Source organism: Lampris incognitus, chromosome 1, assembly GCF_029633865.1.
Source record: "Lampris incognitus isolate fLamInc1 chromosome 1, fLamInc1.hap2, whole genome shotgun sequence".
In the NCBI taxonomy this organism is placed as follows: Eukaryota; Metazoa; Chordata; class Actinopteri; order Lampriformes; family Lampridae; genus Lampris; species Lampris incognitus.
The window spans coordinates 104,957,356-104,976,178 of NC_079211.1; the positions used below are offsets into that span (position 1 = coordinate 104,957,356).

General features: G+C 44.8%; 1 protein-coding gene and 1 pseudogene across 1 annotated transcript in view; one reads left to right on the top strand and one right to left on the bottom strand.

Annotated features, from left to right (window-relative positions):
* prkg2 (protein kinase cGMP-dependent 2) overlaps positions 1–18,823 on the top strand; it is a 49,009-nt gene that overhangs the window by 20,525 nt on the left and 9,661 nt on the right. Inside the window, exons 6-16 of the mRNA XM_056285239.1 lie at positions 6,278–6,355; positions 8,027–8,121; positions 8,844–8,912; positions 9,660–9,758; positions 9,900–10,050; positions 10,309–10,445; positions 12,670–12,759; positions 13,519–13,660; positions 13,831–13,994; positions 18,002–18,124; positions 18,522–18,584. Coding sequence (XP_056141214.1) covers positions 6,278–6,355; positions 8,027–8,121; positions 8,844–8,912; positions 9,660–9,758; positions 9,900–10,050; positions 10,309–10,445; positions 12,670–12,759; positions 13,519–13,660; positions 13,831–13,994; positions 18,002–18,124; positions 18,522–18,584 — 1,211 coding nt within the window. The remainder of the gene's footprint in view (positions 1–6,277; positions 6,356–8,026; positions 8,122–8,843; positions 8,913–9,659; positions 9,759–9,899; positions 10,051–10,308; positions 10,446–12,669; positions 12,760–13,518; positions 13,661–13,830; positions 13,995–18,001; positions 18,125–18,521; positions 18,585–18,823) is intronic.
* Positions 82–844, bottom strand: LOC130126682 (protein TFG-like; annotated as a pseudogene).

The following is an 18,823-nucleotide window of genomic DNA, read 5'->3' on the forward strand; positions in this document are numbered from 1 at the left end:
GAGATGTACAGTAGGCTCACCTCAGTGAACCTCTGGCTGGCTTGTTATTGTAATGAGCAGGTTTTGTTTTGTTTGCAAGGTTTAACTAACTCCAAAAACAGAGCTGGTACAACACAAAAGGTAAGGTTTGGGTTTTGTATGAGGAGCAGGAACACTGCAGCCTGTCTTTTCCGGTATCTGGGTAGTGTAGCCCTGGCCGTAGGGGGGTCGGTTACGGGCATAAGGGTTAGCCGCCCCTGGTGGTGGGGTGACAGTGTTTCCTGGCGGCGGGGTGTAGCCAGTGCGGTGCTGGTACCTCGGGCTGGGCTGGGAACTGGCGGGCAGGCTATAGTTGGCAGGCTGGGAGGCCTGTGAGGTATAGATTTGGGGAGGGAAGGCTCCTGGAGGATATTACTGAGCTCCTTGAAGTGGAGGCGGCTGCTGCTGCTGTTCATCCTGGAGGCCTGGGGCAGGGGCCTGACCTGGAGCAGGGGCCTGGGAGGAGGGGGGAGGGTACTTCTGGAACTGCTGCTGCTGCTGCTGCTGCTGCTGTTGAGGGGCCAGCAGGTTGCTGAGGTGGCGGGTATCCACCTGGAGCCTGGTACTGCTGGTACACTTCACCATCCATGGTTGCTGGGGGGCCCTGCTGTACCCCTGCATAAGGAGCCTGTGGCTGTGGGGGCATGCCTGGCTGGTGGGCAGCAGATGAGGTGGCGGCGATGCTGTTGGAGGTCCCTGAGCATTCCTCAGCTGCTACCCCAGGGACTGTTGGGACCTAGTCTTTGCTCAAGCCAAAGGCTGAGATGACATTCTTGTTAACCTCATCCTTGTCCTCAGCAGACTCTAATACATGAATTTGTTTCATCCAGACTTGATTACAGTAATGTTCTGTCTTCAGGTCTACCACATGCTAATACTAAAAGTCAATCAGTCTGTTGAGTCCTTTAAATCCAAACTTAAAACTCAGCTTTTTACCTTAACCTACAATCAGTTGCCTTTAAACTGAGTACTTCACAGCCTGTACTGCATGGTGGGTCAGTTTCTGGCTCAATAAATAAAAAAAAAAAAGCCACTTCATTTTGTTATTGTACAGGTTACAATGAAATTTGTCTTTTGCATTTAACCCATCCTATTGTATAGGAGCAGTGGGCAGCTGCAGCGCCCAGGGACCAACTCCAGTTCTTCTTTCCATTGCCTTGCTCAGGGACATGGGCAGGAGTATTAACCCTAACATACATGTCTTTTAGATGGTGGGAGGAAACCGGAGCACCCGGAGGAAACCCACGCAGACACGGGGAGAACATGCAAACTCCTCACAGAAAGGACATGGGATGGCCTGGGTTTCAAACCCAGGACCTTCTTGCTGTGAGACAACAGTGCTAATCACTGGGCCACCATGCCTCTGGCGGCCTGTCCAGGGTGACTCCCTGCCTGCTGCCCAATGACTGCTGGGATAGGCTCCAGCATCCCCGCGACCTTGAGAACAGGATAAGCGGTTTGGATAATGAATGAATGGATGGATGGACTATTACAAACCGTTCTCTTCTCTCACATCTTTTCTCTCTCTGAATGTTGTCTTCTCCTTTATCTTCTACTCTGTATGTGAATGGTATGATGTGAGTCTTCCCTGTGTGTACGTATAGTCCGTTCTCCTCCCAGGTCTCTGTGGTGACGGTGGTTGCCACCTGGACACTGTTTGGCATCCCCCTCAACACATTTATTTGTGATAATATTGTATAAGTCCATATAATTTTGTTATCTTGTTTCAGTGTTCTATCCTTCTGTCACTACTGTGTGTGACTAATGTTTTTTCTTGTCTCTCCTGCTGCAAATGTTAATGGTGTGATGTGAGTGTCTCATGTGTATGTGTAGTCTGTTCTCTGTCAGGTCTACATGGTGATGGTGGTCGCATGGTTTGGGTCCAAGGCTGGACACTGCTTGGCATCCTCCTCATCATATTCTTCATATATTTTACAATTCCATTATAATTCTGTTATCCTCTTTCAATGTTGTATTGTGTAAATTGTGTAAACACAACATCCATTGCACATTGTCCATCTTGGGAGAGAAATCCTCCTCTGTTTCTCTCCCTGAGGTTTCTTCCTATTTTTTCTCCCTGTTAAAGGTTTTTTTTAGGGAGTTGTTCCTTATCCGATCCGAGGGTCAGGACAGGATGTTGTGTTGCTGTAAAGCCCACTGAGGCAAATTTATAATTTGTGATGTTGGGCTATACAAATAAAATTGACTTGACTTGACTTGACTTGATGTGACATGATCTGCCTGTCTAGTATATCATTCCTTATATATTTTTTAGGTCTGAGTTGTCCTTTACATGTGATGCCTTACCCATGGCAACCTGTGTATCGCCCAGCTTGGCTGGCAACATCCTCTTTCGAGGCCCAGTGGCGTCCCAGCTCAGAATGTCATGTTTCTTCATCAGAGCTTCTGTCAGTGTCATTACTTTATCAAAGTCATTTTCTGTATTCCTGAATGTACTGTAGCTCTCCTTAATACACTTAATCAGATCAATACAATCCGTAACTGATACGGTGGAAGACTGTAAGCCCTTAGTGGCCTAGTCACTCACTTCAAACAACTTGGTGAACGTGACAAGTAAAAACACAATTTTTTTTCATTTACATTTGCTGAAGTAGAGAGTTGGTTTCACATTTTGTGTGGCCGGAGCTTTCAGAGAATTCAGCAAGAGTCTCCAAAATTGGACCAAAAAGTGTCAAGACTTTACTCACTGTACTTGACCACAAGCTCGATTGGACATCGCAGGATCTTTCTAGTTACAAAGTTCATTTCCCAGGTCGCACCTGTTGTAGGATTTCCATAAATCTAGCATGTCTATGTGACCCTATCCTGAAACTATGCAGGTTGTTAATGACATCGAAAAATGTTGAAATGACGGGGGACACCTTTGATGCTGTGCACAGAACAAGGTTTAGGTGATGGGGATTGCGATGCACATATATAGCGTGGGGAAACGTTTTCTCTAAAATCATATGTCCCCTTTCTTTGTTGCCGGACACAATCGATGCCTCATCGAAACCAAATCCAAGGCACAACGCGGGGTCCAGCTGCAACAGCTTCACTTGCCGAATCTTTGTTGATATAGCATTTGGGTTCATGTCCCACTCTCCAAAAAACCCAGAGCCCTTTTCTTCAACATGCCTTTGTGTATGTATCTGATACAGACTGCCACAAGCTCTCGTTTTGATAAGTCTTTACTGCCAAAATTACATGTGTGTCTTGTCACGCAAATCCATCTTTATTTTGTGGATGAGTAGCGATGCTGTGATTTCCAGTATCTGATTCTGGATGTCGGCGCTTGTAAGTTTACTGTTTCTAGGTAATTCCTCCAATGGCCATTTTATTTCTGGGTCATATTTAGAGATCAGTTGAAATAATGCCAAGAAGTTGCCTCTTTTCAATGCTTCTTCGTTTTCATGATGCCCACGCAATGGGACATCTTGTTTTGCACAGAAGAAAACCAGGTCTATTACAGCTTTAATGTGCTCTCTATTCCTTTCCACAAATGACCTGTTGGGTCACCATATCAACATCAACAGGTCATCAGGTTCAGCTGGTTGATAATATTTCCCCATCCTGACTGATGGCTTTGCTTGTATCCTTCGGTTCTGCCCAGCGCTGTGGCCTGTGCCCTGCTACCCTTGTGTTTAACACAAAATTAGGAAAGTTGTTTCCAGTCTTTGAAGCCAGTTTTTATGAATCGGCCCTCAGTTGCTGCTTCAGGGAAATGGAGACATGCCTTACAAAACACGACGTCGCTTGAAATGCTGTACTCTGGCCATGAGAACCTCTCACACCACTGGGCAGAAAAACTGCTAGCTTTGCCTGCTGTAGTGGTCACTGGGAATGAACTGCGTTTGGGCTTGGCTGCAGCTTGGGCTTGTATGTCCTCAGTGCTGGGCCGAGCTGAGCAGGGAATAATTTAACACTATTAAAATACGATTCATATTCATTCTTGGGTATTTGAAATATTTAAATTTGCTTTTCCGAGTGGATGCCTGCAGGTACCTGTGCTTTGGCATGGAGGGGTGGATGTTGTCAGAGAATGAAGTGCTAAGTCACGTGCTGCTGCTGATGGGGAAAGGGCTGAATTAGCTGCCGCGTGCTAGTGTGACTTGGCACTTGTTTAGAAACTAGCGCAGGAGTAGGTTTCTCTTCCTCCTGCTCCTCCTCATGACGTCTTTTATTAAACTGCTTTTTTTTCCACCATGATTTTTTTAACCTACAGCTAGCTAGCAGAAAGTGGTATTTTTGTTCTCTGTTCCTCTGTAATGGTACAGGATGTACACTGAGTGAAAGAGGAGGGACTGCTTGCAGTCTGGCATTCGCGAAATGCACTGCCGCTCAAAAAAATCTGACCTATCAAGAAGCAAGAAACAAGAATTGTTTTGTTATTATTGGTCGCATAGTCAGATAACTGAAACAGTATTCATTGACTACTGTTCACTGGATGATCCGGCAAAAAAGGAAGCCTTCTGATTGGGTGGGCTCGAGTGCCAAGCGTCACAGCTATGCGCCACCTACTTGTTGTAGGTGTTTTAGGTCCCAGACAATATTTCGGCCAATGCTTTCTGCTTCTTTCGCTCCCTACATGGACTGTTAGCAACATGCAAAAAGCATGCTCCCGTAGAAATCACCGCCTTCTCAAGCCTGATTGGTCAATGCTACGCGGACTAAAACGGAAACGGAAACCAGAACACTTCCGATGCCAAAATCTTGTCCCATTCCTACAGAATATATACACACACACACACACACACACACACACACACACACACACTGTAGGAATGGGACAAGTATATATATATATATATACACACTTAACACAAAAAGTAAGGAAATTTGTGTTTGGTAGATTATTTCTTTGTTGTAACAATGCTTCTTGGCAATAAATCTTATACTGTTGGAAAGCCTGTTTATTTCCCTTTTAAATGGTGCAACATTTGTAAGGAACATGCATTTGTGGGATGAGCAGCAGAGCTGAGTATGTGGGTTGTGCCCATGAAAAATTTGCCAAATCTTCTCTGCCAGTGCCAAACAGCTTATTTTGCTGTTGCTATTGACTCTTGTTTTGAGCTTCTGGTACCCCAGGTGCTGACAATCAGGTGCCTGATATAAGATTTATTGACCAAGAAGCATTTTTACAACAAAGAAATAATCTACCAAATGCAAATTTCCTTACTTTTTGTGCTAAGTTTATATATATATATATGAGAGAATCTGGTAGTAGAGATTAACATTACAGGAATACTACTACTACTACTACTATAAAGTATTTGCATTGGAATGACAAAAACCATAGGAAGTATTGTAGTAATTTGTAGATCACTGGCTATAGTCATTAATGTGACACAAGGATACTATAGTAACTTTTATGGTTTTACTAAAATCCATGTTTGTTTGGACGAGGCGATAGTATCAGAAACCAACATTAAACTTGTGACTCGGCGTCCATCCACTACCTTGGCATGTCACATGACAGTCAACACGACATAGTCATCGTCAAACCTCCACATGACCTTCATTCCTCGGTGGTGGTATTTTAAACAAAACCTAACCTAATACAGTTGTAAGACCCCTAATTTACAGGCAGCTTTTGAAGGAAAATGGAGAACCCAGTGTTTAGTTTTCAGAACCCCATCAACGTGCTTGTCCTACATATGACTTCCTGATGAGAAGTGTCTCTGTAGAGGTGACATACATGGTCAGCTGAATGAGCCACGCTATTGGTTTGAAAACCGAGCTCGCCAAGGCGATGCCAACTTGTGACCGCATGTTGAAGGTGTAAAAGTGTGGAATGGTGGACTTTGACAGGAAATTATTTCTAGTTTTCCTTTTAAGGTTTTCGTTTTCACAGTTTCCTAAAAGAAGCATAGTAGCTTCAGATTTGTTTTTCCATTTTCGTGTGGGAGAAAAGGAGGTTAGGGCTCTGAATACACGGGGAGTGGAGGGTATGCACATAATATCTACACTTGCCACTTATATAAAAAAGAAACCTTTGTCATACGGGCAAACAATCACACGTTTATAATTAGAAATATATTTACTTTTCATGTTTTCCGACTCATTACACAATCCCTTGGAGAGCCCTTGATCCCCAAGTTGAGAGCCACCGAGCTAGTTATGTGAAAGTGCGTGATGACTGTAATCCTCTTTTCACCATGCTGCATGTCCCTGTGGGGCTGGGCAACCGGGAACTGGACTGATCCAGATCGATGATCCAATCAATGACTGCTCTCTTTGTCCCCCCCCCCCCCAACAGGAATACTATGACAAGGGAGAGTTTATCATCAGGGAGGGAGAACAGGGGAGCACCTTCTTCATCATCTCAAAGGGGAAGGTAACCTGTACTCCTGTGCATGCACACACTGCGACAAGCATGTGCACACACACACACACACACACACACACACACACACACACACACACACACACACACACACATGTTCATTTCTGTGGTGCAGTACCTCACAGCAAGAAGGTCTGGGGTTCAATTCCCAGCAGGGCCAGTGTTGGCATTGGTGGAGTTTGCATGTTCTCCCCAGGTCTGTCTGTGTGTACTCTGCATGCTGTCCCCATGCTCAGGTGGGTTATGTCTCCACTAGGGGTCTTTCCCTGTGGAGTTTGCATGTTCTCTCTGTAGGTTTCCTCCGACATCAGAAATGAACTGCAATAAAAATGTGCAGAATGCTCTCCTGTCCCTGTCCATGACATGGACGTCCACCTGGAATTGGCCCCTGGGCGTTGAAGGAAAAGGTTGCCCCCAGAGAAAGGACAGCAAGATGGGGAGAAATGCAGAAGAAATGTTTCTTCAGCAACCTCTCCCTGCATGCATGCATGTTGCATGTGTGTGTGTTCTTGTGTTTAGCTGTAAGACAAAGTCTCTCTTCTTAAACACACATTTGATAAACATATATTTTGGAGATGTGTACAGTTCATTGTACACACAGAGTATACATGCATGATACATATACACACACACAGCACACATACATGGGAACGTGTACCCCCCCCACACACACACACACACGTGCATGTATGCCAGTCATACCATGAATGGATAGAATATAAAGAGAGACAGATGACACACACACACACACACACACACACACACACACACACACACACACACACACACACACACACACACACACACACACACACACACACACACAAGGTTCCCATAATCCCCTTGTTGTGAACCTTTCTTTCATTCCAGGACTTTGTAGTTTTTCTGGTAATTTGTCTGCGGGAGGGATGGGGAGGGGCTGTGACTCACCCCTTGGGCCTCCACATCCTCCCAAACCACCTCTCCCTCCGGCTGGCCGGCCCACCTGCCTGCCTGCCTGTCTGTCTGTTTGATAAGTCTGTAACCTGACACAACGGAGATGGTGGAGACGGCGAGGACCGAGGCTGTCCACTGGGGGCTTCCAAACTGCCATTAGGAGCCAATTTGTGACAGCAGCTCTTCAGCACCAAAATTAACCAGAGAGAGCGATTAAGCAGGCTAAGTCAGGAAATGGCTTCTGTAACCCCACACGACAGCCCCCTCCTCCCTACCACTCTGCCCCCCCACCCCACCCCGACTCAACCAGAGAGGAATTCAAATGTGTGAGTGTTAGTCACCAGGAAAAACAAAGGAAGTGAGGGTCACTGTGGTCATATGTGACGCTGTGCTAAAACACGCCTTGGTTATTAGAGCTCTGATGTCATTGTGGCGAGTCTCCCTGACCAGGATGTTGCCAGGAGTGAGGTTTGACCTTCAGATGGGGTGGGCTGCAGGTTTTTAAAGCGTCGCAAATCATGTGGGGAGGTCAACCTACATCCACATCCAAGATGGCTCAGAGTTTTAGCCAGGAAAAAAAAAAAGTCTTCAGGGTAGTGTTTGACTAAAGCAAATCAGAACAAGACAGAAGTGTTGCTGAATTCTGTTGAATCACATATATTATTAATTCATTTATAAAACCATTGTGGATATGATGAATTACTGACCAGCTAAGTAAATGTGTAGGTGAAGGTTACGCAGAGCACGGAGGAGCACAAAGTACCCCAGATCATCAACACGCTGCAGAAAGGAGATTACTTTGGAGAGAAGGCACTTATAAGGTAACCACAAACACTCTGTCTCGGTTTACTCAGCTCTCGTGTCCGCAGGTAACCTCTTTTTATAAGTTTTATTTTTACTGGCAATTTTGTCTTTTTGTTAGATATGAAAGTAGAGGTTAACACAAAAGGTGATGTAGAGAGGGAAATATATGCAACAAAGGTCCTGATGGGGCTGCAGCCAACATGGTCCATGCTAACTGGTTTAGCCCCCGGTAAGCTAGTCGTTAACAACAGATGTGTTGGGTGGGCACTGTTCTCGCCCCCCCCCCCATACGAATTAATATCCTGTTTAAAAAAAAACATGGTCTTTGCTGAAAGATGAATTTGAGAGTGTGGAAGAAAGTGCTAAAAGCTTTAAGTACCTTTGAAAACCAAAACTGCAAACGCTAATAAAAACTGCAATCTCATTACATGTAATGTGTGACCCGCAACCCTGCCAGTCATTCATTACCGCAGCCTAGTGGGAGAAGCATGGCAGCAGTTCCACTGGAATTCATTTGAGTTAGCCAAATGCTCCATATTTTAGAATGACACATTACTTGGGCCGTTCTCATAGCTGAAGAAGTGAAGTAAAATTAACTGAACCGCAGGCAGTTTCAGTGCATGAGAGATTTTCCGAAAGCAGCTGCGATAGGTCAAGCTGCTTTCGTCGGCGGTGTGTAGCTGGAGCCCTCAGCAGTGGGAGGGAGCGTCTAATGTGCACGTCTGTCTGTCTCTCCTAGTGATGACGTCAGGTCAGCCAACATCATTGCTGATGAGAATGGGGTGGAGTGCCTGGTGATTGACCGTGAGTGAGTATCCTGAAGGGTGGGAGATTACCAGTAACCAACAGCCAGATGTTGCTAAATCCAGCCGTGGCTCATAGCTGAGTCAGGTGAACCAGACACCTGACGAGGTTATTGTCTCTCGTTTGGAGGACTTGTCCTAAATATGTCCAGGGCCGGAGAAAGAGTAAAAGTTAATAGGTGAATTTGGAGATATGCTGGCTCCCATGACTGATGAACAAAACATATTTTTGGTTGTCTGTCTCCATTCCAAAAACTCTGTTTTGCTGGTTTAATAGCGTCTTTCCATGAGCTGGACCAATCTCACAAGTAAACCACTTCACACCAATCCTTTAGTGTGAAAATGTTCGAGAGGTCCAAAGAGTCGACGTTCCAATCACAGGTTTGGAGATCGACCCAAAGCAGCTATGGAGTTGAGATGTGATGCATCAGAGTTTAGCATAATGTCAGTGAATCTTTAGTGAAATGATAATTCTTTGAAGCATTGACTCTGTTTATAGATAAGAAAAGCCTTAATCTTAATGGCACCGAACTGGTTAGATGTCAAATTAAATAAAGTGATTTGCAGGCAGACAGACAGTAGATGTGGAGATACATAGATAGATAGATAGATAGATAGATAGATAGATAGATAGATAGATAGATAGATAGATAGATAGATAGATAGATAGATAGATAGATAGATTGATTGATTGATAAGGAGCCAGTACTGGATTGTCTGTGGTGTTGATGTGCAATTTGATGTTTTTCCAGGACATTTGATCAGACAGTGGGAACCTTCAATGAGATTCAGAAGTGCCTCCAGGGCTACGTGGCCACGTTGGATCGTGATGACAGGAAGAGACACGCCAAGTATGGCCAACTCTATAAATTCCAGACAGAGAATAGAATAGGCTGCAAATGTTGTTGTGTTTTTAACCAAAGCAAGCTTATGAGATGAGATAAAGAACGATGGAAATGTGGTTTGTGAATCTCATTCGACTCTCTCTGCAGGAGGTCGGTGTCACGCCACCAGAGCCAGCCGCTGTCCCCAGATGTGATCCAGCTGAAGGAGAAGGTGTCTGCTTTCCCTTCCTCCATGCCCTTTGAAAGCCTGGAGGTCATCGCCACGCTGGGGGTCGGAGGCTTCGGGAGGGTTGAGCTGGTGAGACCAGTGTCTAATTCATTTGTTAGTAAAGGGATTTCTGCTGCTGCTGGGTGTCAGTGTGTCCACGTGTCTGTAGTAGACACCACCTTCACACCACCTTCTATACTGTAATGTGATGCAGCTGGCTCAATGTAAAGCGCTTTGTTTTGTAGCACGGTAGAATTTCATTCATTCATATAGAAGTAGAATGGCCTAACAAGGCAAACGTTAAAGTGTCTACATTCAGATCAATACCATGTTGGATCCCCCCCGCAGGTGAAGGTGAAAGGTGAGGACATGACCTTTGCTCTAAAGGTCATCAAAAAGAAGCACATTGTGGACAACAGGCAGGAGGAGCACATCCACTCAGAGAGGAAGATCCTTGCTGAGGCTCGCTCTCCTTTCATTGTCAGGTCAGTCTGCTCCCTCCATCTGCCTCGTCACCTCAAATGGGATCTGCCCATCAAAAACTACTGCCCCATTACCTGGGAAAACCGTACAGGGTCCTTGCTTTGTGATGAGTTCACAGTATTGCTTGGCTATGAGCAGGTTATAATTTGCCCTCTGGATGAAGCAGATAGGCAAGATGGCAATAAAATTTCTTGATTTGATTTGAAGTATTGGTGGGTGGTTTCCCTGTGGCTTTTGTTAGATTACGATGATTCAATTCTGACACAGACCGGAACGGCCTGGGATATTAAAGCCATTATTCACTTTTTGTGTTGCTGAATTCCCTCCTCCTGATCCTCTCAACATCCACTGGGATCTTTTTCTACCTTTTGACATTATCATTGTTCTGTTTTGCCCTAGGTTTATTGTATTATTGTTGTTATTGTATGCGAAGGCAGGGCAACCAAGTGAGTAGATAGACATGAGTCATTTGACCGAAGGACCCTAGATTGCCCCCCCCCAACACACACACACACCAAAAACAAAATAAACCAAAACCCAGGCAAAACAGCTCTAATCTGTGAGTGCCCCATTTAATCCTTACCAGCTTCGGGGTTGCTGTTGACCCTGACCTACGATCTCCTGGTGGAGGAGGGCAAGAGAAAAAAAGAATGTCCCTATCTTACCAGAGATCAATGAAATCACCAGGGGTCAGTGAAGTATTACATGAGTTCAGATAATTAGAGGTTACTTGTGTAGTATTTTGTTTAGATACATTATCATCAAGTGGATTTATAATAAACAATACACGGGATGGTGGCACGGTGGCCCAGTGGTTAGCGCTGTTGCCTCACAGCAAGAGGGTCCTGGGTTTGAACCCCGGGGTTGTCCAACCTTGGGGGTCATCCCAGGTCGTCCTCTGTGTGGCGTTTGCATGTCCTCCCCGTGTCTGCGTGGGTTTCCTCTGGGTGCTCCGGTTTCCTCCCACCATCAAAAAGAAACATGCATGTTAGGGTTAATACTCCTGTCTGTGCCCCTGAGCAAGGCAACGGAAAGAAGAACAGGAGTTGGTCCCCGGGTGCTGCACGGCGGCTGCCCACTGCTCCTAGCTACACAGGTAGGATGGGTTAAATGGAGAGCAGAGTTTCCCCACGGGGATTAATAAAGCATATAAAAAAACTTTGATTTTACGTTTGGGTAGGTTAGTTTAGGAATAATGTTACATTAGCAAATCATACTTATCTCAATTATAAGCATCAGCCAAAATGGGTTTTCATCAGCATTTGTCATCCTCTCTCCCCACACTGCTGATTTTGATTGATACCTTAACAGTCTACAGAGTAACCGTTAGGACTGGTGAAGAGAATCACTAACAGGAAGTCTCACTCAGACTAAATGAAGCCATGGCAGACCAAACACATCACCAACTACTCAACACATCTCAGAATGAACGTTCAAGCCTTGTGTTCAGCTTAGTTCTGGATATAAGATGACTTTTAAGATCCAAATGCTCATTTTAGACAGGTTTTTTTTTTACCCCACACCTTGTCTTTCAACAATATTTCAATTTACTGCCTTTATGCATGCTCAATAATAAAGGCAAGAAACTCAAAGAAGTTTGAATCAGTTCATCTGAATACAACATTTTGGGGGTTTTTTCATCCCCCCACCCCATTTTCTCCCCAATTGTATCCAGCCAATTACCCCACTCTTCCGAGCCGTCTCGGTCATTGCTCCACCCCCTCTACCGATCTGGGGAGGGCTGCAGACTACCACATGCCTCCTCCGATACATGTGGAGTCACCAGCTGCTTCTTTTCACAAAACAGTGAGGAGTTTCACCAGGGGGACATAGTGCATGGGAGGATCGCACTTTCCCCCCCAGTTCCCCCCCCGAACAGGCGCCCCGGTCGACTAGAGGAGGCGCTAGTGCAGCGACCAGGACACATACCCACATCCGGCTTCTCACCCGCAGACATGGCCAGCTGTGTCTGTGTCTGAAGGGACACCCGACCAAACCGGAGGTAACACGGGGATTCGAACCTGCGATCCCTGTGTTGGTAGGCAACGGAATAGACCGCTATGCTACCCAGATGCCTGATACGTTTCATCACTCATCTAAGTGACATCTTCAGACTGAAGATGTCACTTAGATGAGGGATGAAACGTGTCTGTCAATAAACATTGTATGCAGATGAACTGATTCAACCTTCTTTGATTTCACTTTACTCTGTTTCTCTTTTCATAGACTTTACCGCACCTTCAAGGACAACAAGTGTGTGTACATGCTGCTGGAGGCGTGTCTGGGTGGGGAGATCTGGAGTCTGCTCAGAGACAGGTGGTGCAGGGCGCCCACGGGTCCAAACTCACAAACACATCTGCCCTGCAAAGCAAAGTAACAGCTGCTTCAATTCTAAGCAGAAATTAAAATACATCTTTTTCTTTAGTGAGTTTTAGCTCAGTGGAGGGTAAGATGATGAATAGTTTTGAATAGTTTAGCAGTTACAGGAAATCATTGCCAAAGAACTACTGACAAACTGAGTAGTAAAAATTATTCAAAGCATCTTTTCTCAGTTTCACTTTCTGATGAGCCATCTTTTAATCTCTGTAGAACGGAAACCTTTGAGAGACCAGTGACTCAGTGCTTTATGAATCCAGATTGATGCAGCGCTACAGTCACGTCCTAATAAGCTTTAGTAGCCCAAATTATGCCAGTTTCTCATATTCCATCAACATCTTTGTGTGATGTAACAGTCTTATAGTTTGGAAAAAAGAAAAGAGATTCAAATCCCTGGTTCACAGTTAGTTATGGTAACTGGTCTGGGTCATGTTGAGCATTAACCTTCACTATCACACTGAATCTAACTCTCAGAAAAACAGGTGAGGGTGCAGTAAAAAGTAACATCTTTATTTGGTTTCCTTTAGGGTAACAATCCGTTAATGAGAAATAGTTGGCTGTCCTCTTATTTAGCAGCGTGCTAATTTGTCAGAAACTTTCAGACCCTCCCCGTCCCTGATCACAGCAATAATGTGATTACATGCACTATAGTTATTACAGCACGAATGTAGGGATCTGAGTTGTCCTTTCTGTCTGCAGAGGGAGTTTTGACGAGCCCACGGCCAAATTCTGCGTGGGTTGTGTCACTGAGGCCTTCGACTACCTGCACCGCAACGGTGTTATCTACAGAGACCTGAAGCCAGAGAACCTCATGCTGGACGCAGAGGGATACATCAAACTGGTGAGACCCCTGTACTGAAAAAAAAAGTACATCACTTGAAAGTGAATTGGTCAAGAAGGTCCATGTCTCTGTGTGTGTGGTGTTGCTTTGGTATGGTATATACATGTGTATGGTGATACTGGCACAACACATGCAGAGGTTTCTATTTCCTAGCTATCCCCCTCTCCAAGGTTGACTTTGGCTTTGCCAAGAAGATCAGGTGTGGCCAAAGGACTTGGACCTTCTGTGGGACACCGGAGTACGTTGCCCCGGAGATCATCCTCAACAAAGGCCACAACTTTAGCGTGGACTTCTGGTCTCTGGGCATCCTGGTCTTTGAGCTCCTCACTGGCAGGTCTGGATAGCAAGAGCACACAACAGAAGAGGTTCAAACCTACTTCTGCAAGGAAATGTTTGTGAACGCTTTGGAATTACCGGTGTTTCTGCATTCATTACTCATGAAATGTGGCCTGAGTCAATAATAATAATGTGGCCAAGTTGTAATAATAGACAAACACATTCTGCCTAAACTAATAACACAAAAACAGTTGTTGTTTTCATGTCTTTATTGGACATGTTTTAATCATTCACGATCCAGGCTGGAAAAAACGTATGTGAACCCTTGTGTTTAATAACCAGTAGAACCTCCCCTAGCTGCAATAACCTCCACCGACCATTCCCTGTTGCTGCTGATCACACATGCACAACGGTGAAGAGCAATTTCAGACCATTCCTCCCTACAAAACTGTTTCAGTTCTCCACCCTCTCTGCTGATCCGGGGAGGGCTGCAGACTACCACATGCCTCCTCCGATACATGTGGAGTTGCCAGCTGCTTCTTTTCACCTGACGGTGAGGAGTTTTGCCAGGGGGACGTAGCGCATGAGAGGATCACGCTATTCCCCCCAGTGCCCCCTCCCCCCTGAACAGGCGCCCCTACTGACCAGAGGAGGCGCTAGTGCAGCAACCAGGACACATAACCACATCCGGCTTCCCACCCACAGACACGGCCAATTGTGTCTGCAGGGACACCCGACCAAGCCGGAGGTAACACGGGGATTTGAACCGTTGGTCCCTGTGTTGCTAGGCAACGGAATAGACTACTATGCTACCCGGACACCCATATTTCTAGGATTTCTTGAATGAACAACCCTCTTCAGGTCCAACCACAGCATCTCAATTGTGTTCAGACCCGGACTCTAACTTGGCCATTCCAAAACATGAATTCTCTTCTTTTTAAATCATCCTGTTGTTTATTTACTCATGTGTTTTGGGTCATTGTCTTGTTGCATCATCCAACTTCTAATAAACCTCTGTGACGGATCACTACCCTGACATTCTCCTTTAAAATTTCTTGATACAATTTTGAATTCCTTGTTCTCTCGATGATTGCAAGCTCCTCCAGGCCCTGTGGCAGCAAAGCAGACCATGATGCTCCCTCCACCATGCGTCACAGTTGGGATGAGGTGTTGGTGTTGGTGTTGGTGTGCAGTGCCTTTTATCCTCCAAACATAGCATTACTCATTTGTGGCAAAAGTTCAACTTTTGTCTCATCTGTCTGCAGAACATTGTCCCAGAAGTCTTATAGAACATCCAGGTGGTCTTTTGCAAATTTAAGACGTGCTGCAATGGGGTTTTTTTTTTTGGAGAGCAGTTGTTTCCTCCGTTATGTCCTTCCATGAAAACCATTATTTGTTCAGTGTTTTTCTTTTCTTTTTTGGATCCTTCCCCCTTTTCTCCCAATTATACTTGGCCAATTACCCCACTCTTCCGAACCGTCCTGATCTCTGCTCAACCCCCTCTGCCGATCCGGGGAGAGCTGCGGACTACCACATACCTCCTCCGATACATATGGATTTACGAGCTGCTTCTTTTCACCTGACAGTGAGGAGTTTCGCCAGGGGGATGCAGCGCGTGGGAGGATCACGCTATTCCCCCCCAGTTCCCCCTCCCCCCTGAACAGGCACCCCAACCGACCAGAGGAGGCGCTAGTGCAGCAACCAGGACACATACCCACGTCTGGCTTCCCACCTGTAGACACGGCCAATTGTGTCTGTAGGGATGCCCAGCCAAGCTGGCGGTAACATGGGGATTCAAACCGGCGATCACCATGTTAGTAGGCAACGGAATAGTCTGCCACGCCACCCGGTCACCCCCCCATTCAGTGTTTTTCTTATAGTGGACACATGAACAGAGACTTTAGCAAGTTCCAGAGATTTCTGTGGATCTTTTGCTGTTACCCTTGGGTGCTTTCTCACCTCCTACAGCATTGCACGTGGTGCTCTTGGTGTGCTCTTTGCAGGACACCAACACCTAGGGAGAGTAGCAACAGTACTGAATTCATTCCATTTGTACACAGTTTGTCTTTTTGTAGACTGCTGGACACCCAGGTCTTTAGAAATTCTTTTGTGACCTTTTCCAGCTTCATTCATCGCTTCAGTTCTTCTTCTAAGGTTCTCTGAAATTTGTTTGGATTGGGGCATGGTTCACACGAACAGATCTTTCTTGAGAAGAGCAGACTCTGTCAGTCACCACATGTTGTGTGCCTTCTTTATAGGGCAGGCCCCTCTACAACCCACACCTCCCATCTCATCTCATTGATTGGAACACCTGACTCCAGTTAGGCTTTGGAGAAGTCACGAGCCCTGATGTTCACATACTTTGTAAAACCTAGACTGTAAATATTTACATGGCATATTCAGTATTGACAACAACTTTTACAAGTACAATTATTTTTTGCCATAACTTTAAGCAGATTGTTTTTTCTATTACTGTGACTAAGATGAAGGTGAGATGACTTTTTATTAGTAATTAATGCAGAAATCCAGGTAAATCCAAAGGGTTCACAGACGTTTTCTTGCTGCTGTAAATAGGAGACTGTCAAGTCCAGTATGCAGGCACAATTTCTATCTTTTTACGTAACCTTAATTTAACTAGTGACCAAGGTTGGAGGCCTCTGTTGAATTCAAAATACTTGCAAGCGTTAGTGAACTTGTGAACACCATCTGTCTCTGTGATTTCTGTGTAATGTTAACATCATCTGCACCGCTTCACAATGTGGGACAGGTTGTCATACATCTAATAGTCAGAGAACTGAAAAGAGGGAAGTACAAGATCAACCAAACTTAGAGGGAGGCATAGATAACCCTTTTCTCATACCTTAAGGCAGCCCGAACCTCTTACTCTCCCTCCCCATAGAAATCTCCCCTGCCCTGATAAATCAGATTGTGTGTGAAAGGTTTGCTTAATCCCTTAAATTAAGAAAATGAAACGCACAAGCTTTTGCCAGTTTTCTTTCCCCTTATTGATCTTTGCTGAATAATCTAATTTTGCTACAGTTGTTTCTCACCCCGAAAGCTCTCAGCTGAGTCGAAGGAAATTATTTTTTTCACACATCTTGATGCATGCTCCCAGGTAATAACGCCAAAGAAGGTTGAATCAGTTCATGTGGATACAGCGTTTACTGACAGATACGTTTCATCACTCATCTAAGTGACCTCTCCAGTCTAAACTGACTGCAGGTATCCCCACCCTTATAAACAATATAGTTGCATAATGACAGAAACCAACGACCAGTTTCATTTGAAAATATGGGTGCGGCATTAACTAGTTTCATTGGCCATGTGTACTCTTCACAGAGGATTTGGGAATTTTGCAATCAAAAAAAAAAAAAGACAAAACAAAAAACAAAAAAACTGATTGCAACATTCCCAATTCCTCTGTGAATAGTACACTTGGCCATTGAAACTAGGTAATGTCGCACCCATATTTTCACATGAAACTGGTCCTTGGTTTGAGTCGTTATGCAACTGTATTGTTTATAAGGGTGGGGATACCTGCAGTCAGTTGAGACTGAAGAGGTCACTTATGCCGCTTTTCCACTATATGGTACCGGCTCAACTTGACTCGACTCACTTCTGTGTCATTTTCCATTACCGTAACAGTACCCCCTCAGTGTTGCTGGATTTTCAGTTCTCCATTTTTATTCTTATTTTCAATTTCAAAATGTACTTTTAAGATAATGCCGCTTCAACCACTTCGGTATTTAAAAATGCCGGGTAATAGTATCCCATGCAAGCATTGGTGATGCGTTTCTCTGACCAATCAGAGGTCTGTATTGATTTTGTTACCTGCTCCAGTTGTTTTGGAACCTCGACAAATGTGGTACAAGAAAAGTGGTAGCAGTTACCAAAATGCCGGTACTTTCCAGTAATGGAAAACGAAAAAAGGGTGAGTCGAGTCGAGTTGAGCCGGTACCATGTAGATGAGTGATGAAACGATTCTCTCAGTAAACCTTGTATCCAGATGAACTGATTTAGCCTTCTTTAATATTTTTTCGCACATGCCTGATTTCTCTCCTGCAGTCCTCCGTTCTCAGGCAGTGACCAGATGATGACATACACATTCATCCTGAAAGGTATCGAGAAGATGGACTTCCCAAAGAAGATCACCAAGAGACCCGAGGACCTCATACGCAAACTGTGCAGGTAAAGTACAGCGTAACCTAGTAAAATCTGAGCAATAAAGATATATTTCCCAACACAACATAACACTAAGCCATTTTGCATTGTGTAACATAGCCATACATCATTTAACACAACACACATAGGACATTCATTAGGTATACAGAAGTATACAAACCATCAAATACACATTCAAATATCCACTCGTGTACTTTAAGAGGAGGTTCGATCTTATTCTATCGCCTCAGCTGTAATCGTACAAATAAATAACTTTCCCAGCCACATGACTGTAATACCTCTAGCTAATGGTTTGTTACCTGACAACATGGCTGGAAGAGTAGACAAACTCACCAGCCGCAGTACAAGTTGAACCAACACATAGCTGCTGCCAGTCATTTCCTAACCTGGTTTATTTTTACAGACGGAACCCCGCAGAGCGCCTCGGCAATCTGAAAAATGGGATCATGGATATCAAGGTGCACAGGTAAGAACAGCCCATTTCCCTCCTCGCCTCAATGGGAGGACTAGTTTAGCAAGTTATCACAGACAATCAAACACGTTTTTTTATATATATTTTTTAGTTTGTATAGCCCAATATCCCAAATTACAAATTTGTCTCAGGGGGCTTTACAGCAACACAACATCCTGTCCTTACACCCTCGCATCGGATAAGGTACATCCATCCATCCATTATCCAAGCCGCTTATCCGAATTCGGGCTGCG